Below are 27,199 nucleotides of genomic sequence, written 5' to 3' on the forward strand. Positions count from 1 at the left end.
TGTACTCCCTCCCCCCACACCCTGTGTCCTTTCCTGTACTCCCTCCCCCCACACCCTGTGTCCTTTCCTGTACACCCTCCCCCCACACCCTGTGTCCTTTCCTGTACACCCCCCCCCCACACCCTATGTCCTTTCCTGTACACCCTCCCCCCCACACCCTGTGTCCTTTCCTGTACACCCTCCCCCGACACCCTGTGTCCTTTCCTGTACTCCCTCCCCCCACACCCTGTGTCCTTTCCTGTACACCCTCCCCCCACACCCTGTGTCCTTTCCTGTACACCCTCCCCCCACACCCTGTGTCCTTTCCTGTACACCCTCCCCCCACACCCTGTGTCCTTTCCTGTACACCCTCCCCCCACACCCTGTGTCCTTTCCTGTACACCCTCCCCCCACACCCTGTGTCCTTTCCTGTACACCCTCCCCCCACACCCTGTGTCCTTTCCTGTACTCCCTCCCCCCACACCCTGTGTCCTTTCCTGTACTCCCTCCCCCCACACCCTGTGTCCTTTCCTGTACACCCTCCCCCCACACCCTGTGTCCTTTCCTGTACACCCTCCCCCCACACCCTGTGTCCTTTCCTGTACACCCTCCCCCCACACCCTGTGTCCTTTCCTGTACACCCTCCCCCCACACCCTGTGTCCTTTCCTGTACTCCCTCCCCCCACACCCTGTGTCCTTTCCTGTACACCCTCCCCCCACACCCTGTGTCCTTTCCTGTACACCCTCCCCCCACACCCTGTGTCCTTTCCTGTACTCCCTTCCCCCCACACCCTGTGTCCTTTCCTGTACACCCTCCCCCCACACCCTGTGTCCTTTCCTGTACACCCTCCCCCCACACCCTGTGTCCTTTCCTGTACACCCTCCCCCCACACCCTGTGTCCTTTCCTGTACTCCCCCCCCCCCCACACCCTGTGTCCTTTCCTGTACACCCTCCCCCCACACCCTGTGTCCTTTCCTGTACTCCCTCCCCCCACACCCTGTGTCCTTTCCTGTACACCCTCCCCCGACACCCTGTGTCCTTTCCTGTACTCCCTCCCCCCACACCCTGTGTCCTTTCCTGTACTCCCTTCCTCCTCACCCTGTGTCCTTTCCTGTACACCCCCCCCACACCCTGTGTCCTTTCCTGTACTCCCTCCCCCCACACCCTGTGTCCTTTCCTGTACACCCTCCCCCCACACCCTGTGTCCTTTCCTGTACACCCCCCCACACCCTGTGTCCTTTCCTGTACACCCTCCCCCCACACCCTGTGTCCTTTCCTGTACTCCCTCCCCCCACACCCTGTGTCCTTTCCTGTACTCCCTCCCCCCACACCCTGTGTCCTTTCCTGTACACCCTCCCCCCACACCCTGTGTCCTTTCCTGTACACCCCCCCACACCCTGTGTCCTTTCCTGTACACCCTCCCCCCACACCCTGTGTCCTTTCCTGTACTCCCTCCCCCCACACCCTGTGTCCTTTCCTGTACTCCCTCCCCCCACACCCTGTGTCCTTACCTGTACACCCTCCCCCCACACCCTGTGTCCTTTCCTGTACACCCTCCCCCCACACCCTGTGTCCTTTCCTGTACACCCTCCCCCGACACCCTGTGTCCTTTCCTGTACTCCCTCCCCCCCACACCCTGTGTCCTTTCCTGTACACCCTCCCCCCACACCCTGTGTCCTTTCCTGTACTCCCTCCCCCCACACCCTGTGTCCTTTCCTGTACACCCTCCCCCCACACCCTGTGTCCTTTCCTGTACACCCTCCCCCCACACCCTGTGTCCTTTCCTGTACACCCTCCCCCCACACCCTGTGTCCTTTCCTGTACACCCTCCCCCCACACCCTGTGTCCTTTCCTGTACACCCTCCCCCCACACCCTGTGTCCTTTCCTGTACACCCTCCCCCGACACCCTGTGTCCTTTCCTGTACTCCCCCCACACCCTGTGTCCTTTCCTTTACACCCTCCCCCCACACCCTGTGTCCTTTCCTGTACTCCCCCCACACCCTGTGTCCTTTCCTTTACACCCTCCCCCCACACCCTGTGTCCTTTCCTGTACACCCTCCCCCCACACCCTGTGTCCTTTCCTGTACACCCTCCCCCCACACCCTGTGTCCTTTCCTGTACTCCCTCCCCCCACACCCTGTGTCCTTTCCTGTACACCCTCCCCCCACACCCTGTGTCCTTTCCTGTACACCCTCCCCCCACACCCTGTGTCCTTTCCTGTACTCCCTCCCCCCACACCCTGTGTCCTTTCCTGTACACCCTCCCCCCACACCCTGTGTCCTTTCCTGTACACCCTCCCCCCACACCCTATGTCCTTTCCTGTACTCCCCCCACACCCTGTGTCCTTTCCTGTACACCCTCCCCCCACACCCTGTGTCCTTTCCTGTACACCCTCCCCCCACACCCTATGTCCTTTCCTGTACACCCTCCCCCGACACCCTGTGTCCTTTCCTGTACACCCTCCCCCCACACCCTGTGTCCTTTCCTGTACACCCTCCCCCGACACCCTGTGTCCTTTCCTGTACTCCCTCCCCCCACACCCTGTGTCCTTTCCTGTACACCCTCCCCCGACACCCTGTGTCCTTTCCTGTACACCCTCCCCCCACACCCTGTGTCCTTTCCTGTACACCCTCCCCCCACACCCTGTGTCCTTTCCTGTACTCCCTCCCCCCACACCCTGTGTCCTTTCCTGTACACCCTCCCCCCCACACCCTGTGTCCTTTCCTGTACACCCTCCCCCCACACCCTGTGTCCTTTCCTGTACACCCCCCCCCCACACCCTGTGTCCTTTCCTGTACTCCCTCCCCCCACACCCTGTGTCCTTTCCTGTACACCCTCCCCCGACACCCTGTGTCCTTTCCTGTACACCCTCCCCCACACCCTGTGTCCTTTCCTGTACACCCTCCCCCGACACCCTGTGTCCTTTCCTGTACACCCTCCCCCCACACCCTGTGTCCTTTCCTGTACTCCCTCCCCCCACACCCTGTGTCCTTTCCTGTACACCCTCCCCCCCACACCCTGTGTCCTTTCCTGTACACCCTCCCCCCACACCCTGTGTCCTTTCCTGTACACCCTCCCCCCACACCCTGTGTCCTTTCCTGTACACCCTCCCCCCCACACCCTGTGTCCTTTCCTGTACACCCTCCCCCCACACCCTGTGTCCTTTCCTGTACACCCTCCCCCCACACCCTGTGTCCTTTCCTGTACTCCCCCCCCCCCACACCCTGTGTCCTTTCCTGTACACCCTCCCCCCACACCCTGTGTCCTTTCCTGTACTCCCTCCCCCCACACCCTGTGTCCTTTCCTGTACTCCCTCCCCCCACACCCTGTGTCCTTTCCTGTACTCCCTCCCCCCACACCCTGTGTCCTTTCCTGTACACCCTCCCCCCACACCCTGTGTCCTTTCCTGTACACCCTCCCCCCACACCCTGTGTCCTTTCCTGTACACCCTCCCCCGACACCCTGTGTCCTTTCCTGTACACCCTCCCCCCACACCCTGTGTCCTTTCCTGTACTCCCTCCCCCCACACCCTGTGTCCTTTCCTGTACACCCTCCCCCCACACCCTGTGTCCTTTCCTGTACACCCTCCCCCACACCCTGTGTCCTTTCCTGTACTCCCTCCCCCCACACCCTGTGTCCTTTCCTGTACACCCTCCCCCGACACCCTGTGTCCTTTCCTGTACACCCTCCCCCGACACCCTGTGTCCTTTCCTGTACACCCTCCCCCCACACCCTGTGTCCTTTCCTGTACTCCCTCCCCCCACACCCTGTGTCCTTTCCTGTACACCCTCCCCCCACACCCTGTGTCCTTTCCTGTACACCCTCCCCCACACCCTGTGTCCTTTCCTGTACTCCCTCCCCCCACACCCTGTGTCCTTTCCTGTACTCCCTCCCCCCACACCCTGTGTCCTTTCCTGTACACCCTCCCCCCACACCCTGTGTCCTTTCCTGTACACCCTCCCCCACACCCTGTGTCCTTTCCTGTACTCCCTCCCCCCACACCCTGTGTCCTTTCCTGTACACCCTCCCCCCACACCCTGTGTCCTTTCCTGTACACCCTCCCCCCACACCCTGTGTCCTTTCCTGTACTCCCTCCCCCCACACCCTGTGTCCTTTCCTGTACACCCTCCCCCGACACCCTGTGTCCTTTCCTGTACACCCTCCCCCGACACCCTGTGTCCTTTCCTGTACTCCCTCCCCCCACACCCTGTGTCCTTTCCTGTACACCCTCCCCCCACACCCTGTGTCCTTTCCTGTACTCCCTCCCCCCACACCCTGTGTCCTTTCCTGTACTCCCTCCCCCGACACCCTGTGTCCTTTCCTGTACACCCTCCCCCGACACCCTGTGTCCTTTCCTGTACACCCTCCCCCCACACCCTGTGTCCTTTCCTGTACACCCCCCCCCCACACCCTGTGTCCTTTCCTGTACACCCTCCCCCGACACCCTGTGTCCTTTCCTGTACTCCCTCCCCCCCACACCCTGTGTCCTTACCTGTACACCCTCCCCCCACACCCTGTGTCCTTACCTGTACACCCTCCCCCCACACCCTGTGTCCTTTCCTGTACACCCTCCCCCCACACCCTGTGTCCTTTCCTGTACTCCCTCCCCCCACACCCTGTGTCCTTTCCTGTACACCCTCCCCCCACACCCTGTGTCCTTTCCTGTACACCCTCCCCCCACACCCTGTGTCCTTTCCTGTACTCCCTCCCCCCACACCCTGTGTCCTTTCCTGTACACCCTCCCCCCACACCCTGTGTCCTTTCCTGTACACCCTCCCCCCACACCCTGTGTCCTTTCCTGTACTCCCTCCCCCCACACCCTGTGTCCTTTCCTGTACACCCTCCCCCGACACCCTGTGTCCTTTCCTGTACACCCTCCCCCGACACCCTGTGTCCTTTCCTGTACTCCCTCCCCCCACACCCTGTGTCCTTTCCTGTACACCCTCCCCCCACACCCTGTGTCCTTTCCTGTACTCCCTCCCCCCACACCCTGTGTCCTTTCCTGTACTCCCTCCCCCGACACCCTGTGTCCTTTCCTGTACACCCTCCCCCGACACCCTGTGTCCTTTCCTGTACACCCTCCCCCCACACCCTGTGTCCTTTCCTGTACACCCCCCCCCCACACCCTGTGTCCTTTCCTGTACACCCTCCCCCGACACCCTGTGTCCTTTCCTGTACTCCCTCCCCCCCACACCCTGTGTCCTTACCTGTACACCCTCCCCCCACACCCTGTGTCCTTACCTGTACACCCTCCCCCCACACCCTGTGTCCTTTCCTGTACACCCTCCCCCCACACCCTGTGTCCTTTCCTGTACTCCCTCCCCCCACACCCTGTGTCCTTTCCTGTACACCCTCCCCCCACACCCTGTGTCCTTTCCTGTACACCCTCCCCCCACACCCTGTGTCCTTTCCTGTACTCCCTCCCCCCACACCCTGTGTCCTTTCCTGTACACCCTCCCCCCACACCCTGTGTCCTTTCCTGTACACCCTCCCCCCACACCCTGTGTCCTTTCCTGTACTCCCTCCCCCCACACCCTGTGTCCTTTCCTGTACTCCCTTCCTCCTCACTCGTGCACCTTTGCTCCTCACTTTGTGCCTTTGCTGTATATCGTATTATTTCCCCCTTTCCTAATTCAGCATTTGGTTTTAGCGCTCTCACCCAGGAGGATGAAGAGGAACTTTTATCTACCGGTTTTCCAATCACCTTAAAGGATTTTGAAACCGCCCTCGCTGAGCTGCAGAATTCTCATTCTCAAGCCATTGGTGCCCCAAAGGTAAACTTTGCATTCTCCCCATCTGGGCCTTTTCCTGTAGATAGCTGGGAGGACCCAGGTCACAGGTGTGGTATGTACAGTCAGGTCCAAAAATATCGGGACATGGACACAATTCTAATCTTTTTGGCTCTATACACCACCACAATGGATTTAAAATGAAACAAACAAGATGTGCTTTACCTGCAGACTTTCAGCTTTAATTTGAGGGAATTTACATCCAAATCAGGTGAAAGGTGTAGGAATTACAACAGTTTGTATATGTGCCTCCCACTTTTTAAGGGACAAAAAGTAATGGGACAATTGGCTGCTCAGCTGTTCCATGGCCAGGTGTGTGTTATTCCCTCATTATCCCATTTACAAGGAGCAGATAAAAGGTCCAGAGTTCATTTCAAGTGTGTTATTTGCATTTGGAATCTGTTGCTGTCAACTCTCAATATGAGATCCAAAGAGCTGTCACTATCAGTGAAGCAAGCCATCATTAGGCTGAAAAAACAAAACAATCTCATCAGAGAGATAGCAAAAACATTAGGTGTGGCCAAATCAACTGTTTGGAACATTCCTAAAAAAGAGAGAACGCGCCGGTGAGCTCAGCAACACCAAAAGACCCGGAAGACCACGGAAAACAACTGTGGTGGATGACCGAAGAATTCTTTCCCTGGTGAAGAAAACACCCTTCACAACAGTTGGCCAGATCAGGAACACTCTCCAGGAGGTAGGTGTATGTGTGTCAAATCAAGAACGCTCTCCAGGAGGTAGGTGTATGTGTGTCAGATCAAGATCACTCTCCAGGAGGTAGGTGTATGTGTGTCAAATCAAGATCACTCTCCAGGAGGTAGGTGTATGTGTGTCAGATCAGGAACACTCTCCAGGAGGTAGGTGTATGTGTGTCAGATCAGGAACACTCTCCAGGAGGTAGGTGTATGTGAGTCAGATCAAGAACACTCTCCTGGAGGTAGGTGTATGTGTGTCAGATCAGGAACGCTCTCCAGGAGGTAGGTGTGTGTGTGTCAGATCAGGAACGCTCTCCAGGAGGTAGGTGTGTTTGTGTCAGATGAAGAACACTCTCCAGGAGGTAGGTGTATGTGTGTCAGATCAGGAACACTCTCCAGGAGGTAGGTGTATGTGAGTCAGATCAAGAACACTCTCCTGGAGGTAGGTGTATGTGTGTCAGAACAAGAACACTCTCCAGGAGGTAGGTGTATGTGAGTCAGATCAAGAACACTCTCCAGGAGGTAGGTGTATGTGTGTCAGATCAGGAACACTCTCCAGGAGGTAGGTGTATGTGTGTCAGAACAAGAACACTCTCCAGGAGGTAGGTGTATGTGTGTCAGATCAGGAACACTCTCCAGGAGGTAGGTGTATGTGTGTCAGATCAGGAACACTCTCCAGGAGGTAGGTGTATGTGTGTCAGATCAGGAACACTCTCCAGGAGGTAGGTGTATGTGAGTCAGATCAAGAACACTCTCCTGGAGGTAGGTGTATGTGTGTCAGAACAAGAACACTCTCCAGGAGGTAGGTGTATGTGAGTCAGATCAAGAACACTCTCCAGGAGGTAGGTGTATGTGTGTCAGATCAGGAACACTCTCCAGGAGGTAGGTGTATGTGTGTCAGAACAAGAACACTCTCCAGGAGGTAGGTGTATGTGTGTCAGATCAGGAACACTCTCCAGGAGGTAGGTGTATGTGTGTCAGATCAGGAACACTCTCCAGGAGGTAGGTGTATGTGTGTCAGATCAAGAACACTCTCCAGGAGGTAGGTGTATGTGTGTCAGATCAAGAACACTCTCCAGGAGGTAGGTGTATGTGTGTCAGATCAGGAACACTCTCCAGGAGGTGGGTGTATGTGTGTCAGATCAAGAACACTCTCCAGGAGGTGGGTGTATGTGTGTCAAATCAAGAACACTCTCCAGGAGGTAGGTGTATGTGTGTCAGATCAGGAACACTCTCCAGGAGGTAGGTGTATGTGTCAGGTCAGGATCACTCTCCAGGAGGTAGGTGTATGGGTGTCAGATCAAGAACACTCTCCAGGAGGTAGGTGTATGTGTGTCAGATCAGGAACGCTCTCCAGGAGGTAGGTGTATGTGTGTCAGAACAAGAACACTCTCCAGGAGGTAGGTGTATGTGTGTCAGATCAGGAACACTCTCCAGGAGGTAGGTGTATGTGTGTCAGGTCAGGAACACTCTCCAGGAGGTAGGTGTATGTGTGTCAGATCAGGAACACTCTCCAGGAGGTAGGTGTATGTGTGTCAGATCAGGAACACTCTCCAGGAGGTAGGTGTATGTGTGTCAGATCAGGAACGCTCTCCAGGAGGTAGGTGTATGTGTGTCAGATCAAGAACACTCTCCAGGAGGTAGGTGTATGTGTGTCAGGTCAGGAACACTCTCCAGGAGGTAGGTGTATGTGTGTCAGATCAGGAACACTCTCCAGGAGGTAGGTGTATGTGTGTCAGATCAGGAACACTCTCCAGGAGGTAGGTGTATGTGTGTCAGATCAGGAACGCTCTCCAGGAGGTAGGTGTATGTGTGTCAGATCAAGAACACTCTCCAGGAGGTAGGTGTATGTGTGTCAGATCAAGAACGCTCTCCAGGAGGTAGGTGTATGTGTGTCAGATCAGGATCACTCTCCAGGAGGTAGGTGTATGTGTGCCAGATCAGGAACACTCTCCAGGAGGTAGGTGTATGTGTGTCAGATCAGGAACGCTCTCCAGGAGGTAGGTGTATGTGTGTCAGATCAGGAACACTCTCCAGGAGGTAGGTGTATGTGTGTCAGATCAAGAACACTCTCCAGGAGGTAGGTGTATGTGTGTCAGATCAGGAACACTCTCCAGGAGGTAGGTGTATGTGTGTCAGATCAAGAACACTCTCCAGGAGGTAGGTGTATGTGTGTCAGATCAGGAACACTCTCCAGGAGGTAGGTGTATGTGTGTCAGATCAGGAACGCTCTCCAGGAGGTAGGTGTATGTGTGTCAGATCAAGAACACTCTCCAGGAGGTAGGTGTATGTGTGCCAGATCAAGAACACTCTCCAGGAGGTAGGTGTATGTGTGTCAGATCAGGAACACTCTCCAGGAGGTAGGTGTATGTGTGTCAGATCAGGAACGCTCTCCAGGAGGTAGGTGTGTGTGTGTCAGATCAAGAACACTCTCCAGGAGGTAGGTGTATGTGTGCCAGATCAAGAACACTCTCCAGGAGGTAGGTGTATGTGTGTCAGATCAGGAACACTCTCCAGGAGGTAGGTGTATGTGTGTCAGGTCAGGAACACTCTCCAGGAGGTAGGTGTATGTGTGTCAGATCAAGAACACTCTCCAGGAGGTAGGTGTATGTGTGTCAGATCAGGAACACTCTCCAGGAGGTAGGTGTATGTGTGTCAGATGAAGAACACTCTCCAGGAGGTAGGTGTATGTGTGTCAGATCAGGAACACTCTCCAGGAGGTAGGTGTATGTGTGTCAGATCAAGAACGCTCTCCAGGAGGTAGGTGTATGTGTGTCAGATCAGGATCACTCTCCAGGAGGTAGGTGTATGTGTGTCAGATCAGGAACACTCTCCAGGAGGTAGGTGTATGCGTGTCAGATCAAGAACGCTCTCCAGGAGGTAGGTGTATGTGTGTCAGATCAGGATCACTCTCCAGGAGGTGGGTGTATGTGTGTCAGATCAGGAACACTCTCCAGGAGGTAGGTGTATGCGTGTCAAATCAAGAACACTCTCCAGGAGGTAGGTGTATGTGTCAGGTCAGGATCACTCTCCAGGAGGTAGGTGTATGTGTGTCAGATCAGGAACACTCTCCAGGAGGTAGGTGTATGGGTGTCAGATCAAGAACACTCTCCAGGAGGTAGGTGTATGTGTGTCAGATCAGGAACGCTCTCCAGGAGGTAGGTGTATGTGTGTCAGATCAAGAACACTCTCCAGGAGGTAGGTGTATGTGTGTCAGGTCAGGAACACTCTCCAGGAGGTAGGTGTATGTGTGTCAAATCAGGAACACTCTCCAGGAGGTAGGTGTATGTGTGTCAGATCAGGAACGCTCTCCAGGAGGTAGGTGTATGTGTGTCAGATCAAGAACACTCTCCAGGAGGTAGGTGTATGTGTGTCAGATGAAGAACACTCTCCAGGAGGTAGGTGTATGTGTGTCAGATCAAGAACACTCTCCAGGAGGTAGGTGTATGTGTGTCAGATGAAGAACACTCTCCAGGAGGTAGGTGTATGTGTGTCAGATGAAGAACACTCTCCAGGAGGTAGGTGTATGTGTGTCAGATCAAGAACACTCTCCAGGAGGTAGGTGTATGGGTGTCAGATCAAGAACACTCTCCAGGAGGTAGGTGTGTGTGTGTCAGATCAGGAACACTCTTCAGGAGGTAGGTGTATGTGTGTCAGATCAGGAACACTCTCCAGGAGGTAGGTGTATGTGTGTCAGATCAGGAACACTCTCCAGGAGGTAGGTGTATGTGTGTCAGATCAGGAACACTCTCCAGGAGGTAGGTGTATGTGTGTCAGATCAGGAACACTCTCCAGGAGGTAGGTGTATGTGTGTCAGATGAAGAACACTCTCCAGGAGGTAGGTGTATGTGTGTCAGAACAAGAACACTCTCCAGGAGGTAGGTGTATGTGTGTCAGGTCAGGAACACTCTCCAGGAGGTAGGTGTATGTGTGTCAGATCAGGAACACTCTCCAGGAGGTAGGTGTATGTGTGTCAGATCAGGAACACTCTCCAGGAGGTAGGTGTATGTGTGTCAGATGAAGAACACTCTCCAGGAGGTAGGTGTATGTGTGTCAGATCAAGAACGCTCTCCAGGAGGTAGGTGTATGTGTGTCAGATCAGGATCACTCTCCAGGAGGTAGGTGTATGTGTGCCAGATCAAGAACACTCTCCAGGAGGTAGGTGTATGTGTGTCAAATCAAGAACACTCTCCAGGAGGTAGGTGTATGTGTCAGGTCAGGATCACTCTCCAGGAGGTAGGTGTATGTGTGTCAGATCAAGATCACTCTCCAGGAGGTAGGTGTATGTGTGTCAGATCAGGAACGCTCTCCAGGAGGTAGGTGTATGTGTGTCAGATCAGGAACGCTCTCCAGGAGGTAGGTGTATATGTGTCAGATCAGGAACACTCTCCAGGAGGTAGGTGTATGTGTGTCAGGTCAGGAACACTCTCCAGGAGGTAGGTGTATGTGTGTCAAATCAGGAACACTCTCCAGGAGGTAGGTGTATGTGTGTCAGATCAGGAACACTCTCCAGGAGCTAGGTGTATGTGTGTCAGATCAGGAACGCTCTCCAGGAGGTAGGTGTATGTGTGTCAGATCAAGAACACTCTCCAGGAGGTAGGTGTATGTGTGTCAGATGAAGAACACTCTCCAGGAGGTAGGTGTATGTGTGTCAGATCAAGAACACTCTCCAGGAGGTAGGTGTATGGGTGTCAGATCAAGAACACTCTCCAGGAGGTAGGTGTATGTGTCAGGTCAGGATCACTCTCCAGGAGGTAGGTGTATGTGTGTCAGATGAAGAACACTCTCCAGGAGGTAGGTGTATGTGTGTCAGATCAAGAACGCTCTCCAGGAGGTAGGTGTATGTGTGTCAGATCAGGATCACTCTCCAGGAGGTAGGTGTATGTGTGTCAGATCAAGAACACTCTCCAGGAGGTAGGTGTATGTGTGTCAGATCAGGAACACTCTCCAGGAGGTAGGTGTATGTGTGTCAGATCAAGAACACTCTCCAGGAGGTAGGTGTATGTGTGCCAGATCAAGAACACTCTCCAGGAGGTAGGTGTATGTGTGTCAGATCAGGAACACTCTCCAGGAGGTAGGTGTATGTGTGTCAGATCAGGAACACTCTCCAGGAGGTAGGTGTATGTGTGCCAGATCAAGAACACTCTCCAGGAGGTAGGTGTATGTGTGTCAGATCAGGAACACTCTCCAGGAGGTAGGTGTATGTGTGTCAGATCAGGAACACTCTCCAGGAGGTAGGTGTATGTGTGTCAGATCAGGAACACTCTCCAGGAGGTAGGTGTATGTGTGTCAGATCAAGAACACTCTCCAGGAGGTAGGTGTATGTGTGTCAGATGAAGAACACTCTCCAGGAGGTAGGTGTATGCGTGTCAGATCAAGAACACTCTCCAGGAGGTAGGTGTATGTGTGTCAGATCAGGAACACTCTCCAGGAGGTAGGTGTATGTGTGTCAGATGAAGAACACTCTCCAGGAGGTAGGTGTATGTGTGTCAGATCAAGAACGCTCTCCAGGAGGTAGGTGTATGTGTGTCAGATCAGGATCACTCTCCAGGAGGTAGGTGTATGTGTGTCAGATGAAGAACACTCTCCAGGAGGTAGGTGTATGTGTGTCAGGTCAGGAACACTCTCCAGGAGGTAGGTGTATGTGTGTCAGATCAGGAACACTCTCCAGGAGGTAGGTGTATGTGTGTCAGATCAGGAACACTCTCCAGGAGGTAGGTGTATGTGTGTCAGATCAGGAACACTCTCCAGGAGGTAGGTGTATGAGTGTCAGATCAGGAACGCTCTCCAGGAGGTAGGTGTATGTGTGTCAGATCAGGAACACTCTCCAGGAGGTAGGTGTATGTGTGTCAGATCAGGAACGCTCTCCAGGAGGTAGGTGTATGTGTGTCAGATCAGGAACACTCTCCAGGAGGTAGGTGTATGTGTGTCAGATCAAGAACACTCTCCAGGAGGTAGGTGTATGTGTGTCAGATGAAGAACACTCTCCAGGAGGTAGGTGTATGCGTGTCAGATCAAGAACACTCTCCAGGAGGTAGGTGTATGCGTGTCAGATCAGGAACACTCTCCAGTAGGTAGGTGTATGTGTGTCAGATCAGGAACACTCTCCAGGAGGTAGGTGTATGTGTGTCAGATCAAGAACACTCTCCAGGAGGTAGGTGTATGTGTGCCAGATCAAGAACACTCTCCAGGAGGTAGGTGTATGTGTGTCAGATCAGGAACACTCTCCAGGAGGTAGGTGTATGTGTGTCAGGTCAGGAACACTCTCCAGGAGGTAGGTGTATGTGTGTCAGATCAGGAACACTCTCCAGGAGGTAGGTGTATGTGTGTCAGATCAGGAACACTCTCCAGGAGGTAGGTGTATGTGTGTCAGATCAGGAACACTCTCCAGGAGGTAGGTGTATGTGTGTCAGATCAGGAACACTCTCCAGGAGGTAGGTGTATGTGTGTCAGATCAGGAACACTCTCCAGGAGGTAGGTGTATGTGTGTCAGATCAGGAACACTCTCCAGGAGGTAGGTGTATGTGTGTCAGATCAAGAACACTCTCCAGGAGGTAGGTGTATGTGTGTCAGATCAGGAACACTCTCCAGTAGGTAGGTGTATGTGTGTCAGATCAGGAACACTCTCCAGGAGGTAGGTGTATGTGTGTCAGATCAGGAACACTCTCCAGTAGGTAGGTGTATGTGTATCAGATCAGGAACACTCTCCAGGAGGTAGGTGTATGTGTGTCAGATGAAGATCACTCTCCAGGAGGTAGGTGTATGTGTGTCAGATCAGGAACACTCTCCAGGAGGTAGGTGTATGTGTGTCAGGTCAGGAACACTCTCCAGGAGGTAGGTGTATGTGTGTCAGATGAAGAACACTCTCCAGGAGGTAGGTGTATGTGTGTCAGATCAAGAACACTCTCCAGGAGGTAGGTGTATGTGTATCAGATCAGGAACACTCTCCAGGAGGTAGGTGTATGTGTGTCAGATGAAGATCACTCTCCAGGAGGTAGGTGTATATGTATCAGATCAGGAACACTCTCCAGGAGGTAGGTGTATGTGTGTCAGATCAGGAACACTCTCCAGGAGGTAGGTGTATGTGTGTCAGATCAGGAACACTCTCCAGGAGGTAGGTGTATGTGTGTCAGATCAGGAACACTCTCCAGGAGGTAGGTGTATGTGTGTCAGATGAAGAACACTCTCCAGGAGGTAGGTGTATGTGTGTCAGATCAGGAACACTCTCCAGGAGGTAGGTGTATGTGTGTCAGATCAAGAACACTCTCCAGGAGGTAGGTGTATGTGTGTCAGATCAGGAACACTCTCCAGGAGGTAGGTGTATGTGTGTCAGATGAAGAACACTCTCCAGGAGGTAGGTGTATGTGTGTCAGATCAAGAACGCTCTCCAGGAGGTAGGTGTATGTGTGTCAGATCAGGATCACTCTCCAGGAGGTAGGTGTATGTGTGCCAGATCAAGAACACTCTCCAGGAGGTAGGTGTATGTGTGTCAGATCAGGAACACTCTCCAGGAGGTAGGTGTATGTGTGTCAGGTCAGGAACACTCTCCAGGAGGTAGGTGTATGTGTGTCAGATCAGGAACACTCTCCAGGAGGTAGGTGTATGTGTGTCAGATCAGGAACACTCTCCAGGAGGTAGGTGTATGTGTGTCAGATCAGGAACACTCTCCAGGAGGTAGGTGTATGTGTGTCAGATCAAGAACACTCTCCAGGAGGTAGGTGTATGTGTGTCGGATCAAGAACACTCTCCAGGAGGTAGGTGTATGCGTGTCAGATCAGGAACACTCTCCAGTAGGTAGGTGTATGTGTGTCAGATCAGGAACACTCTCCAGGAGGTAGGTGTATGTGTGTCAGATCAAGAACACTCTCCAGGAGGTAGGTGTATGTGTGCCAGATCAAGAACACTCTCCAGGAGGTAGGTGTATGTGTGTCAGATCAGGAACACTCTCCAGGAGGTAGGTGTATGTGTGTCAGGTCAGGAACACTCTCCAGGAGGTAGGTGTATGTGTGTCAGATCAGGAACACTCTCCAGGAGGTAGGTGTATGTGTGTCAGATCAGGAACACTCTCCAGGAGGTAGGTGTATGTGTGTCAGATCAGGAACACTCTCCAGGAGGTAGGTGTATGTGTGTCAGATGAAGAACACTCTCCAGGAGGTAGGTGTATGTGTATCAGATGAAGATCACTCTCCAGGAGGTAGGTGTATGTGTGTCAGATCAGGAACACTCTCCAGGAGGTAGGTGTATGTGTGTCAGATCAGGAACACTCTCCAGGAGGTAGGTGTATGTGTGTCAGATCAAGAACACTCTCCAGGAGGTAGGTGTATGTGTATCAGATCAGGAACACTCTCCAGGAGGTAGGTGTATGTGTGTCAGATGAAGATCACTCTCCAGGAGGTAGGTGTATGTGTGTCAGATCAGGAACACTCTCCAGGAGGTAGGTGTATATGTATCAGATCAGGATCACTCTCCAGGAGGTAGGTGTATGTGTGTCAGATCAGGAACACTCTCCAGGAGGTAGGTGTATGTGTGTCAGGTCAGGAACACTCTCCAGGAGGTAGGTGTATGTGTGTCAGATCAGGAACACTCTCCAGGAGGTAGGTGTATGTGTGTCAGGTCAGGAACACTCTCCAGGAGGTAGGTGTATGTGTGTCAGGTCAGGAACACTCTCCAGGAGGTAGGTGTATGTGTGTCAGGTCAGGAACACTCTCCAGGAGGTAGGTGTATGTGTGTCAGATCAGGAACACTCTCCAGGAGGTAGGTGTATGTGTGTCAGATCAGGAACACTCTCCAGGAGGTAGGTGTATGTGTGTCAGATCAGGAACACTCTCCAGGAGGTAGGTGTATGTGTGTCAGATCAGGAACACTCTCCAGGAGGTAGGTGTATGTGTGTCAGATCAGGAACACTCTCCAGGAGGTAGGTGTATGTGTGTCAGGTCAGGAACACTCTCCAGGAGGTAGGTGTATGTGTGTCAGGTCAGGAACACTCTCCAGGAGGTAGGTGTATGTGTGTCAGATGAAGAACACTCTCCAGGAGGTAGGTGTATGTGTGTCAGATGAAGAACACTCTCCAGGAGGTAGGTGTATGTGTGTCAGGTCAGGAACACTCTCCAGGAGGTAGGTGTATGTGTTTCAAAGTCAACAATCAAGAGAAGACTTCACCAGAGTGAATACAGAGGGTTCACCACAAGATGTAAACCATTGGTGAGCCTCAAAAACAGGAAGGCCAGATTAGAGTTTGCCAAACATCATCTAAAAAAGCCTTCACAGTTCTGGAACATCCTATGGACAGATGAGACCAAGATCAACTTGTAGCAGAGTGATGGGAAGAGAAGAGTATGGAGAAGGAAAGGAACTGCTCATGATCCAAAGCATACCACCTCATCAGTGAAGCATGGTGGTGGTAGTGTCATGGTGTGGGCATGTATGGCTGCCAATGGAACTGCTTCTCTTGTATTTATTGATGATGTGACTGCTGACAGAAGCAGCAGGATGAATTCTGAAGTGTTTCGGGAATATTATCGGCTCATATTCAGCCAAATGATTCAGAACTCATTGGACGGCGCTTCACAGTGCAGATGGACAATGACCGGAAGCATACTGCGAAAGAAACCAAAGAGTTTATTAAGGGAAAGAAGTGGAATGTTCTGCAATGGCCAAGTCAATCACCTGACCTGAATCGGATTGAGCATGCATTTCACTTGCTGAAGACAAAACTGAAGGGAAAATCCCCCAAGAACAAGCAGGAACTGAAGACAGTTGCAGTAGAGGCCTGGCAGAGCATCACCAGGGATGAAACCCAGCGTCTGGTGATGTCTATGCGTTCCACACTTCAGGCTGTAATTTACTGCAAAGGATTTGCAACCAAGTATTAAAAAGTGAAAGTTTGATTTATGATTCTTAATCTGTCCCATTACTTTTGGTCCCTTAAAAAGTGGGAGGCACAAATACAAACTGTTGTAATTCACAGGTGTGGTATGTAGGTAGGTGGGAGGACCCAGGTCACAGGTGTGGTATGTAGGTAGGTGGGAGGACCCAGGTCACAGGTGTGGTATGTAGATAGGTGGGAGGACCCAGGTCACAGGTGTGGTATGTAGATAGGTGGGAGGACCCAGGTCACAGGTGTGGTATGTAGATAGGTGGGAGGACCCAGGTCACAGGTGTGGTATGTAGATAGGTGGGAGGACCCAGGTCACAGGTGTGGTATGTAGATAGGTGGGAGGACCCAGGTCACAGGTGTGGTATGTAGATAGGTGGGAGGACCCAGGTCACAGGTGTGGTATGTAGATAGGTGGGAGGACCCAGGTCACAGGTGTGGTATGTAGATAGGTGGGAGGACCCAGGTCACAGGTGTGGTATGTAGATAGGTGGGAGGACCCAGGTCACAGGTGTGGTATGTAGATAGGTGGGAGGACCCAGGTCATAGGTGTGGTATGTAGATAGGTGGGAGGACCCAGGTCACAGGTGTGGTATGTAGGTAAGTGGGAGGGCCCAGGTCACAGGTGTAGTATATAGACAGGTAAAAGACCCAGGTCACAGGTGTGGTATGTAGATAGGTGGGAGGACCCAGGTCACAGGTGTGGTATGTAGATAGGTGGGAGGACCCAGGTCACAGGTGTGGTATGTAGATAGGTGGGAGGACCCAGGTCACAGGTGTGGTATGTAGATAGGTGGGAGGACCCAGGTCACAGGTGTGGTATGTAGATAGGTGGGAGGTCACAGGTGTGGTATGTAGATAGGTGGGAGGACCCAGGTCACAGGTGTGGTATGTAGATAGGTGGGAGGACCCAGGTCACAGGTGTGGTATGTAGATAGGTGGGAGGACCCAGGTCACAGGTGTGGTATGTAGATAGGTGGGAGGACCCAGGTCACAGGTGTGGTATGTAGACAGGTGGGAGGACCCAGGTCACAGGTGTGGTATGTAGATAGCTGGGAGGACCCAGGTCACAGGTGTGGTATGTAGATAGGTGGGAGGACCCAGGTCACAGGTGTGGTATGTAGATAGGTGGGAGGTCACAGGTGTGGTATGTAGATAGGTGGGAGGACCCAGGTCACAGGTGTGGTATGTAGATAGGTGGGAGGACCCAGGTCACAGGTGTGGTATGTAGATAGGTGGGAGGACCCAGGTCACAGGTGTGGTATGTAGATAGGTGGGAGGACCCAGGTCACAGGTGTGGTATGTAGATAGGTGGGAGGACCCAGGTCACAGGTGTGGTATGTAGACAGGTGGGAGGACCCAGGTCACAGGTGTGGTATGTAGATAGGTGGGAGGACCCAGGTCACAGGTGTGGTATGTAGATAGGTGGGAGGACCCAGGTCACAGGTGTGGTATGTAGATAGGTGGGAGGACCCAGGTCACAGGTGTGGTATGTAGATAGGTGGGAGGACCCAGGTCACAGGTGTGGTATGTAGATAGCTGGGAGGACCCAGGTCACAGGTGTGGTATGTAGATAGGTGGGAGGACCCAGGTCACAGGTGTGGTATGTAGATAGGTGGGAGGACCCAGGTCACAGGTGTGGTATGTAGATAGGTGGGAGGACCCAGGTCACAGGTGTGGTATGTAGATAGGTGGGAGGACCCAGGTCACAGGTGTGGTATGTAGATAACTGGGAGGACCCAGGTCACAGGTGTGGTATGTAGATAGGTGGGAGGACCCAGGTCACAGGTGTGGTATGTAGGTAGGTGGGAGGACCCAGGTCACAGGTGTGGTATGTAGATAGGTGGGAGGACCCAGGTCACAGGTGTGGCATGTAGATAGCTGGGAGGACCCAGGTCACAGGTGTGGTATGTAGATAGGTGGGAGGACCCAGGTCACAGGTGTGGTATGTAGGTAGGTGGGAGGACCCAGGTCACAGGTGTGGTATGTAGATAGGTGGGAGGACCCAGGTCACAGGTGTGGTATGTAGATAGGTGGGAGGACCCAGGTCACAGGTGTGGTATGTAGGTAAGTTGGAGGGCCCAGGTCACAGGTGTGGTATGTAGATAGGTGGGAGGACCCAGGTCATAGGTGTGGTATGTAGATAGGTGGGAGGACCCAGGTCACAGGTGTGGTATGTAGGTAAGTGGGAGGGCCCAGGTCACAGGTGTAGTATATAGACAGGTAAAAGACCCAGGTCACAGGTGTGGTATGTAGATAGGTGGGAGGACCCAGGTCACAGGTGTGGTATGTAGATAGGTGGGAGGACCCAGGTCACAGGTGTGGTATGTAGATAGGTGGGAGGACCCAGGTCACAGGTGTGGTATGTAGATAGGTGGGAGGACCCAGGTCACAGGTGTGGTATGTAGATAGGTGGGAGGACCCAGGTCACAGGTGTGGTATGTAGATAGGTGGGAGGACCCAGGTCACAGGTGTGGTATGTAGACAGGTGGGAGGACCCAGGTCACAGGTGTGGTATGTAGATAGGTGGGAGGACCCAGGTCACAGGTGTGGTATGTAGATAGGTGGGAGGACCCAGGTCACAGGTGTGGTATGTAGACAGGTGGGAGGACCCAGGTCACAGGTGTGGTATGTAGATAGCTGGGAGGACCCAGGTCACAGGTGTGGTATGTAGATAGGTGGGAGGACCCAGGTCACAGGTGTGGTATGTAGATAGGTGGGAGGACCCAGGTCACAGGTGTGGTATGTAGATAGGTGGGAGGTCACAGGTGTGGTATGTAGATAGGTGGGAGGACCCAGGTCACAGGTGTGGTATGTAGATAGGTGGGAGGACCCAGGTCACAGGTGTGGTATGTAGATAGGTGGGAGGACCCAGGTCACAGGTGTGGTATGTAGATAGGTGGGAGGACCCAGGTCACAGGTGTGGTATGTAGATAGGTGGGAGGACCCAGGTCACAGGTGTGGTATGTAGATAGGTGGGAGGACCCAGGTCACAGGTGTGGTATGTAGATAGGTGGGAGGACCCAGGTCACAGGTGTGGTATGTAGATAGGTGGGAGGACCCAGGTCACAGGTGTGGTATGTAGATAGGTGGGAGGACCCAGGTCACAGGTGTGGTATGTAGACAGGTGGGAGGACCCAGGTCACAGGTGTGGTATGTAGATAGCTGGGAGGACCCAGGTCACAGGTGTGGTATGTAGATAGGTGGGAGGACCCAGGTCACAGGTGTGGTATGTAGATAGGTGGGAGGTCACAGGTGTGGTATGTAGATAGGTGGGAGGACCCAGGTCACAGGTGTGGTATGTAGATAGGTGGGAGGACCCAGGTCACAGGTGTGGTATGTAGATAGGTGGGAGGACCCAGGTCACAGGTGTGGTATGTAGATAGGTGGGAGGACCCAGGTCACAGGTGTGGTATGTAGACAGGTGGGAGGACCCAGGTCACAGGTGTGGTATGTAGATAGGTGGGAGGACCCAGGTCACAGGTGTGGTATGTAGGTAAGTTGGAGGGCCCAGGTCACAGGTGTGGTATGTAGATAGGTGGGAGGACCCAGGTCATAGGTGTGGTATGTAGATAGGTGGGAGGACCCAGGTCACAGGTGTGGTATGTAGGTAAGTGGGAGGGCCCAGGTCACAGGTGTAGTATATAGACAGGTAAAAGACCCAGGTCACAGATGTGGTATGTAGATAGGTGGGAGGACCCAGGTCACAGGTGTGGTATGTAGATAGGTGGGAGGACCCAGGTCACAGGTGTGGTATGTAGATAGGTGGGAGGACCCAGGTCACAGGTGTGGTATGTAGACAGGTGGGAGGACCCAGGTCACAGGTGTGGTATGTAGATAGCTGGGAGGACCCAGGTCACAGGTGTGGTATGTAGATAGGTGGGAGGACCCAGGTCACAGGTGTGGTATGTAGATAGGTGGGAGGACCCAGGTCACAGGTGTGGTATGTAGATAGGTGGGAGGTCACAGGTGTGGTATGTAGATAGGTGGGAGGACCCAGGTCACAGGTGTGGTATGTAGATAGGTGGGAGGACCCAGGTCACAGGTGTGGTATGTAGATAGGTGGGAGGACCCAGGTCACAGGTGTGGTATGTAGATAGGTGGGAGGACCCAGGTCACAGGTGTGGTATGTAGATAGGTGGGAGGACCCAGGTCACAGGTGTGGTATGTAGATAGGTGGGAGGACCCAGGTCACAGGTGTGGTATGTAGATAGGTGGGAGGACCCAGGTCACAGGTGTGGTATGTAGATAGGTGGGAGGACCCAGGTCACAGGTGTGGTATGTAGACAGGTGGGAGGACCCAGGTCACAGGTGTGGTATGTAGATAGCTGGGAGGACCCAGGTCACAGGTGTGGTATGTAGATAGGTGGGAGGACCCAGGTCACAGGTGTGGTATGTAGATAGGTGGGAGGTCACAGGTGTGGTATGTAGATAGGTGGGAGGACCCAGGTCACAGGTGTGGTATGTAGATAGGTGGGAGGACCCAGGTCACAGGTGTGGTATGTAGATAGGTGGGAGGACCCAGGTCACAGGTGTGGTATGTAGATAGGTGGGAGGACCCAGGTCACAGGTGTGGTATGTAGACAGGTGGGAGGACCCAGGTCACAGGTGTGGTATGTAGATAGGTGGGAGGACCCAGGTCACAGGTGTGGTATGTAGATAGGTGGGAGGACCCAGGTCACAGGTGTGGTATGTAGATAGGTGGGAGGACCCAGGTCACAGGTGTGGTATGTAGATAGGTGGGAGGACCCAGGTCACAGGTGTGGTATGTAGATAGCTGGGAGGACCCAGGTCACAGGTGTGGTATGTAGATAGGTGGGAGGACCCAGGTCACAGGTGTGGTATGTAGATAGGTGGGAGGACCCAGGTCACAGGTGTGGTATGTAGATAGGTGGGAGGTCACAGGTGTGGTATGTAGATAGGTGGGAGGACCCAGGTCACAGGTGTGGTATGTAGATAGGTGGGAGGACCCAGGTCACAGGTATGGTATGTAGATAGGTGGGAGGTCACAGGTGTGGTATGTAGATAGCTGGGAGGACCCAGGTCACAGGTGTGGTATGTAGATAGCTGGGAGGACCCAGGTCACAGGTGTGGTATGTAGATAGGTGGGAGGACCCAGGTCACAGGTGTGGTATGTAGATAGGTGGGAGGACCCAGGTCACAGGTGTGGTATGTAGACAGGTGGGAGGACCCAGGTCACAGGTGTGGTATGTAGATAGCTGGGAGGACCCAGGTCACAGGTGTGGTATGTAGATAGGTGGGAGGACCCAGGTCACAGGTGTGGTATGTAGATAGGTGGGAGGACCCAGGTCACAGGTGTGGTATGTAGATAGGTGGGAGGACCCAGGTCACAGGTGTGGTATGTAGATAGGTGGGAGGACCCAGGTCACAGGTGTGGTATGTAGATAGGTGGGAGGACCCAGGTCACAGGTGTGGTATGTAGATAGGTGGGAGGACCCAGGTCACAGGTGTGGTATGTAGATAGGTGGGAGGACCCAGGTCACAGGTGTGGTATGTAGATAGGTGGGAGGACCCAGGTCACAGGTGTGGTATGTAGATAGGTGGGAGGACCCAGGTCACAGGTGTGGTATGTAGATAGGTAAAAGACCCAGGTCACATGTAAAAATCTCAGTCCAAATGATTCAAGCTACAAACAAGAAGCTGACGTTCCTTCCTCAATGTGTAAATAGTGTATGTAGGTCCCCCTGTATGAGAGATCCCAAGGCACGTCCAAAGGCCGTATCGGCCATTACTTCAGATGGTGAAATAAGAGACTAGGGGGAAGTCTGAAATTCCCCAGAATACGACTTCCTCCGGAGGATGAAGGTATTGAAGTAAGGTTTTAAAAAGTAGCTACAAGTGTCGCAGTGAAGTCGCATCCACGGTGTATATTCGCCCCATAGGCTTTCTCAGTGTAATCGAGCAAACAGAGCTAATATTTCTGTTCTGCCAAAAAGGTGAAAATTCTCCGACTTGTCAGTCCCTTATCAATAGTTCCGAACCAAACAGGGAGGTAGCAGCTGGATGTATAGATCCACAGGCGGTACTTCTTTTTGATTTTATATTTTATATTGATAAATACGAAAGGAATGGTCATGCACACCAGCCACAAAGAAACCCACAGAGTGGTGTCGCAGAGGGCATGGAGGTGCAAAGAGGGGAAGGTCCTGAAGGGAGTGGAGGGTCATAGAAGAGAAGGTCATGGCATAGAGTGGAGCATCATAGAGGGGAAGGTCCTGCTGGGAGCGGAGGGTCATAGAAGAGAAGGTCATGGCATAGAGTGGAGCATCAAAGAGGGGAAGGTCCTGCTGGGAACCGAGGGTCATGGAGGGGAAGGTTTTGCTGGGAGTGGAGGGTCATGGAGGGAAAGGTCCTGCTGGGTGCGGAGGGTCATGGAGGGAAAGGTCCTGCTGGGAGTGGAGAGTCATGGAGGGGAAGGTCTTGCTGGGAGCAGAGGGTCATAAGGGAGAAGGTCCTGCTGGGAGTGGAGGGTCATAGAGGAGAAGGTCCTGTCATAGAGTGGAGTGTCATAGAGGGGAAGGTCCTGCTGGGAGCGGAGGATCATGTAGGGGAAAGGTCCTGCTGGGTGCGGAGGGTTATGGAGGGGAAGGTCCTGCTAGGGGTGGAGGGTCATGGAGGGGAAGGTCCTGCTGGGAGTGGAGGGTCATGGAGGAAAAGGTCCTGCTACGAGTGGAGAGTCATGGAGGGGAAGGTCTTGCTGGGAGCAGAGGGTCATGGAGGGAAAGGTCCTGCTACGAGTGGAGAGTCATGGAGGGGAAGGTCTTGCTGGGAGCAGAGGGTCATGGAGGGAAAGGTCCTGCTACGAGTGGAGAGTCATGGAGGGAAAGGTCTTGCTGGGAGCAGAGGGTCAGAGAGGGAAAGTTCCTGCTGGGAGTGGAGGGTCAAAGAGGGGAAGTTCCTGCTAGGATGGAGGATCATAGAGGGGAAGGTCCTGCTGGGAGCGGTGATTCATAGAAGGGAAGTTCCTGATGGGGATGGAAGGTCATAGAGGGGAAGGTCCTGCTGAGGGTGGAGGGTCATAAAGTGTCACTCTTAGTCACTGAACTGTCTCCCTGATCCTCCAGGTCCCTTCAGTGCGTTGGAAGGATGTCGGAGGACTTAATGAAGCAAAGCGTCAGCTCTTGGACACAGTACAGCTTCCTCTTGAGCACCCCGAGATACTTTCCCTGGGTCTTCGTAGGTCTGGAGTCTTACTTTATGGGCCACCAGGAACTGGGAAAACTTTGCTTGCTAAAGCTGTGGCTACTGAATGTGCCATGACATTCCTCAGGTATGTGGAGCTGTGGGGGATGGGTGACTATGGGGCCTGTGACAGGAAGTCAGGTAAATCTGTGGGTGTTGTCACAGACGTGAGATACATTTCTGCCTTGTTTAGACAATTCACCAATTACTATCAGGTGTCGGCTGCAGAGGTAGCCAGAAAGGTTTAAGGACGTTGGAAAGCTTCAGCTATTCAGAATGAGACAATTAAGGCCTCTATAAGTTATCCAGAGGATGACTCCTGATTGCTGCATCCTGAGGCTGTGTGTGTTAAGGAGAGCAGTGAGCTGAGAGACTTCTGAAGGTGAGGTGGTGGTGACTTTTTCTGTGTGAAAAGAAAAACAAATAGACTATTGGTCTTCTGCTGTATGACCAGCAGTGTCTGCCCAGCAGTAGGTTGGGACAGACTCCATAGGTAGGTTCCTGTGTTTGTGAAGGTAGACGCCCCAAGTGGCCAGGGTTTATTTTATGTTTGTTCGATTTATGCTGTTTGGATGCTTGCACTTGTTTCCAGCAAATTGGAAGAATAAACCATAGACCGTTGTTTTCAACCACTCCTCGGCTATCTCTCTGTGTAACGAACCCCCCCAAGGGGTCACCCACACCCGCTACCGAGCCAACCCCTTACAGGCCCCTAAATGTGCCATGACATTCCTCAGTTATGTGGAGCTGTGGGGATGGGTGGCTATGGGGCCCCTGAATTTGCCATGACATTCCTCAGGTATGTGGAGCTGTGGGGGATGGGTGACTATGGGGCTCCTGAATGTGTCATGACATTCGTCAGGTATGTGGAGCTGTGGGGGATGGGTGACTATGGGGCCCCTGAATGTGCCAATCTTCTGGGTTTAATAGACTGGGCATTGGAAGCAAACCTAGGAGGAATATTTCCTATGTAAATCAAGGAGTAAGGGCCAAATATTCATGAACCTCAGGTTATAGGCTGCTACCTTCAGGAGATTGGACACTAGCAAAGCTTTTGGACATATCCCCCCCGCCTTTCTCTTTGAATATCCCCCCCCCATTTCTCTTTGGATATATCCCCCTATTTCTCTTTGGATATACCCCCCCCCATTTCTCTTTGGATATACCCCGCAGTTCTTTTTGGATATTCCCCCCCCCCATTTCTATTTGGATATTCCCCCCCCATTTCTCTTTGGATATACCCCGCAGTTCTTTTTGGATATTCCCCCCCCATTTCTCTTTGGATATTACCCCCCCTCCATTTCTCTTTGGATATTCCCCCCCATTTCTCTTTGGATATTCCCCCCCCATTTCTCTTTGGATATTCCCCCCCCCCCCCATTTCTCTTTGGATATACCCCCCATTTCTCTTTGGCTATACCCTCCCCCCATTTCTCTTTGGGTATACCCCCCATTTCTCTTTGGATATACCCCGCAGTTCTTTTTGGATATTCCCCCCCCCCATTTCTATTTGGATATTCCCCCCCCCCCATTTCTCTTTGGATATTCCCCCCCATTTCTCTTTGGATATTCCCCCCCCATTTCTCTTTGGATATACCCCCCATTTCTCTTTGGCTATACCCTCCCCCCATTTCTCTTTGGCTATACCCTCCCCCCATTTCTCTTTGGGTATACCCCCCATTTCTCTTTGGATACCCCTCATTTCTCTTTGGATATACCCCCCCATTTCTCTTTGGATATTCCCCACCCCCCATTTCTCTTTGGATATTCCCCCCCCCCCCATTTCTCTTTGGATATTCTTCACCCCCCATTTCTCTTTGGATATACCCCCCATTTCTCTTTGGATATACCCCCCATTTCTCTTTGGATATACCCTCCCCCCATTTTTCTTTGGATATCCCCCCTTTCTCTTTGGCTATACCCTTTATCCTGGGAGACCTCAGTGCGGGTGTCCTGCAGGTAATGGAAATGTATATTGCTCAGTCAGCCCTTCACTGCCTTCCACTACAAGAATGGAAGCCGTGTATCCGGACCGGGACAACCATTGGAACCCAGACCTCGTACTGAGGGAGTGGCCTGTAATGTGGCTTCATGTACTGAGTCCTGCCTGAGTGCTTACTTCGGGACCCCTGGCACCATCCTATACAGGTCCAATCCTGGGGGTCCCCCGCCGACCTCTCTGGGGGTACACCCACTGTGATAGGAGGGGTCAGGACTTATACAGGGACATAGAACACTCGCTGTGATAGGAGAAGTCAGGACTTATACAGGGACATAGAACACTCGCTGTGATAGGAGAAGTCAGGACTTATACAGGGACATAGAACACTCCCTGTGATAGGACGAGTCAGGACTTATACAGGGACATAGAACACTCGCTGTGATAGGAGGAGTCAGGACTTATACAGGGACATAGAACACTCGCTGTGATAGGAGGAGTCAGGACTTATACAGGGACATAGAACACTCGCTGTGATAGGAGGAGTCAGGACTTATACAGGGACATAGAACACTCGCTGTGATAGGAGGAGTCAGGACTTATACAGGGACATAGAACACTCGCTGTGATAGGAGGAGTCAGGACTTATACAGGGACATTAAACAGATGAGAATTCCAGGATTCGGGTTTCTGTATTCTCTGATGGAGGGTATAAATTGTCGGATTTGGTGGTAAAATGTCCACCAATCAGAGCTTAGCCCCAGATATTCCACCCCTCCTCCCATCACACGCCTTCATGCCACTTCCACATAGAGTCCTTTATAAGGGACTCCGGAACTTCCCCCTCCCCACACAAATACCAGCAGCCAAAACCACCCACACAGAGAAATGCGGGACCCGTGGGCGGAGCTAATCCTGTATGTTGGACAGAGTTAGCAGAACAGGTCCAACTCATTGCTGACCCAAACCCAAAGCTCATCCATAAATAGAAATATAAGATGTCCAATGGTGTCCCTTCTCCTCTTCCTCCAGTGTGAAAGGGCCGGAGCTCATCAACATGTATGTGGGTCAAAGTGAGGAAAACGTCCGAGAAGGTAAGTCTGACCTACCACCATCTCCCACCACCTACCACCATTTCCCACCACCTCCCACCATCTCCCACCACCTACCACCACCTCCTACCATCTCCTACCATCTCCTACCATCTCCCACCATCTCCCACCACCTACCACCATCTCCCACCACCTCCTACCATCTCCCACCATTTCCCACCATCTCCCACCATCTCCCACCATCTCCCACCATCTCCTATCACCTCCTACCATCTACCACCATCTCCCACCATCTCCCACCACCTACCACCATCTCCCACCACCTACCACCATCTCCCACCACCTCCTACCATCTCCCACCATTTCCCACCATCTCCCACCATCTCCTACCATCTCCTACCATCTCCTACCATCTCCCACCACCTACCACCATCTCCCACCACCTCCTACCATCTCCCACCATTTCCCACCATCTCCTACCATCTCCTACCATCTCCTACCATCTCCCACCATCTCCCACCACCTACCACCATCTCCCACCACCTCCTACCATCTCCCACCATTTCCCACCATCTCCCACCATCTCCCACCACCTACCACCATCTCCCTCCATCTCCCTCCACCTACCACCATCTCCCTCCATCTCTCACCATCTCTCACCATCTCC

The 27,199-nt window shown here is 53.0% G+C and overlaps 1 protein-coding gene across 1 annotated transcript in view; it reads left to right on the forward strand.

Moving 5' to 3' along the window:
• Window positions 1-5,618: 5,618 nt before the first annotated feature.
• The window catches only part of PEX6 (peroxisomal biogenesis factor 6), a gene marked incomplete at its 5' end in the record, with an annotated part of 55,042 nt that continues 33,461 nt past the window's right edge, over window positions 5,619-27,199 (forward strand). Inside the window, 3 exons of the mRNA XM_082275977.1 lie at window positions 5,619-5,755; window positions 23,425-23,630; window positions 26,513-26,574. Of these exons, the coding sequence (XP_082132103.1) occupies window positions 5,619-5,755; window positions 23,425-23,630; window positions 26,513-26,574 (405 nt within the window). The remainder of the gene's footprint in view (window positions 5,756-23,424; window positions 23,631-26,512; window positions 26,575-27,199) is intronic.

The sequence above is a fragment of the Pelophylax lessonae genome (genome assembly GCF_965119305.1).
Source record: "Pelophylax lessonae genome assembly, contig: HAP1_SCAFFOLD_138, whole genome shotgun sequence".
NCBI lineage: Eukaryota > Metazoa > Chordata > Amphibia > Anura > Ranidae > Pelophylax > Pelophylax lessonae.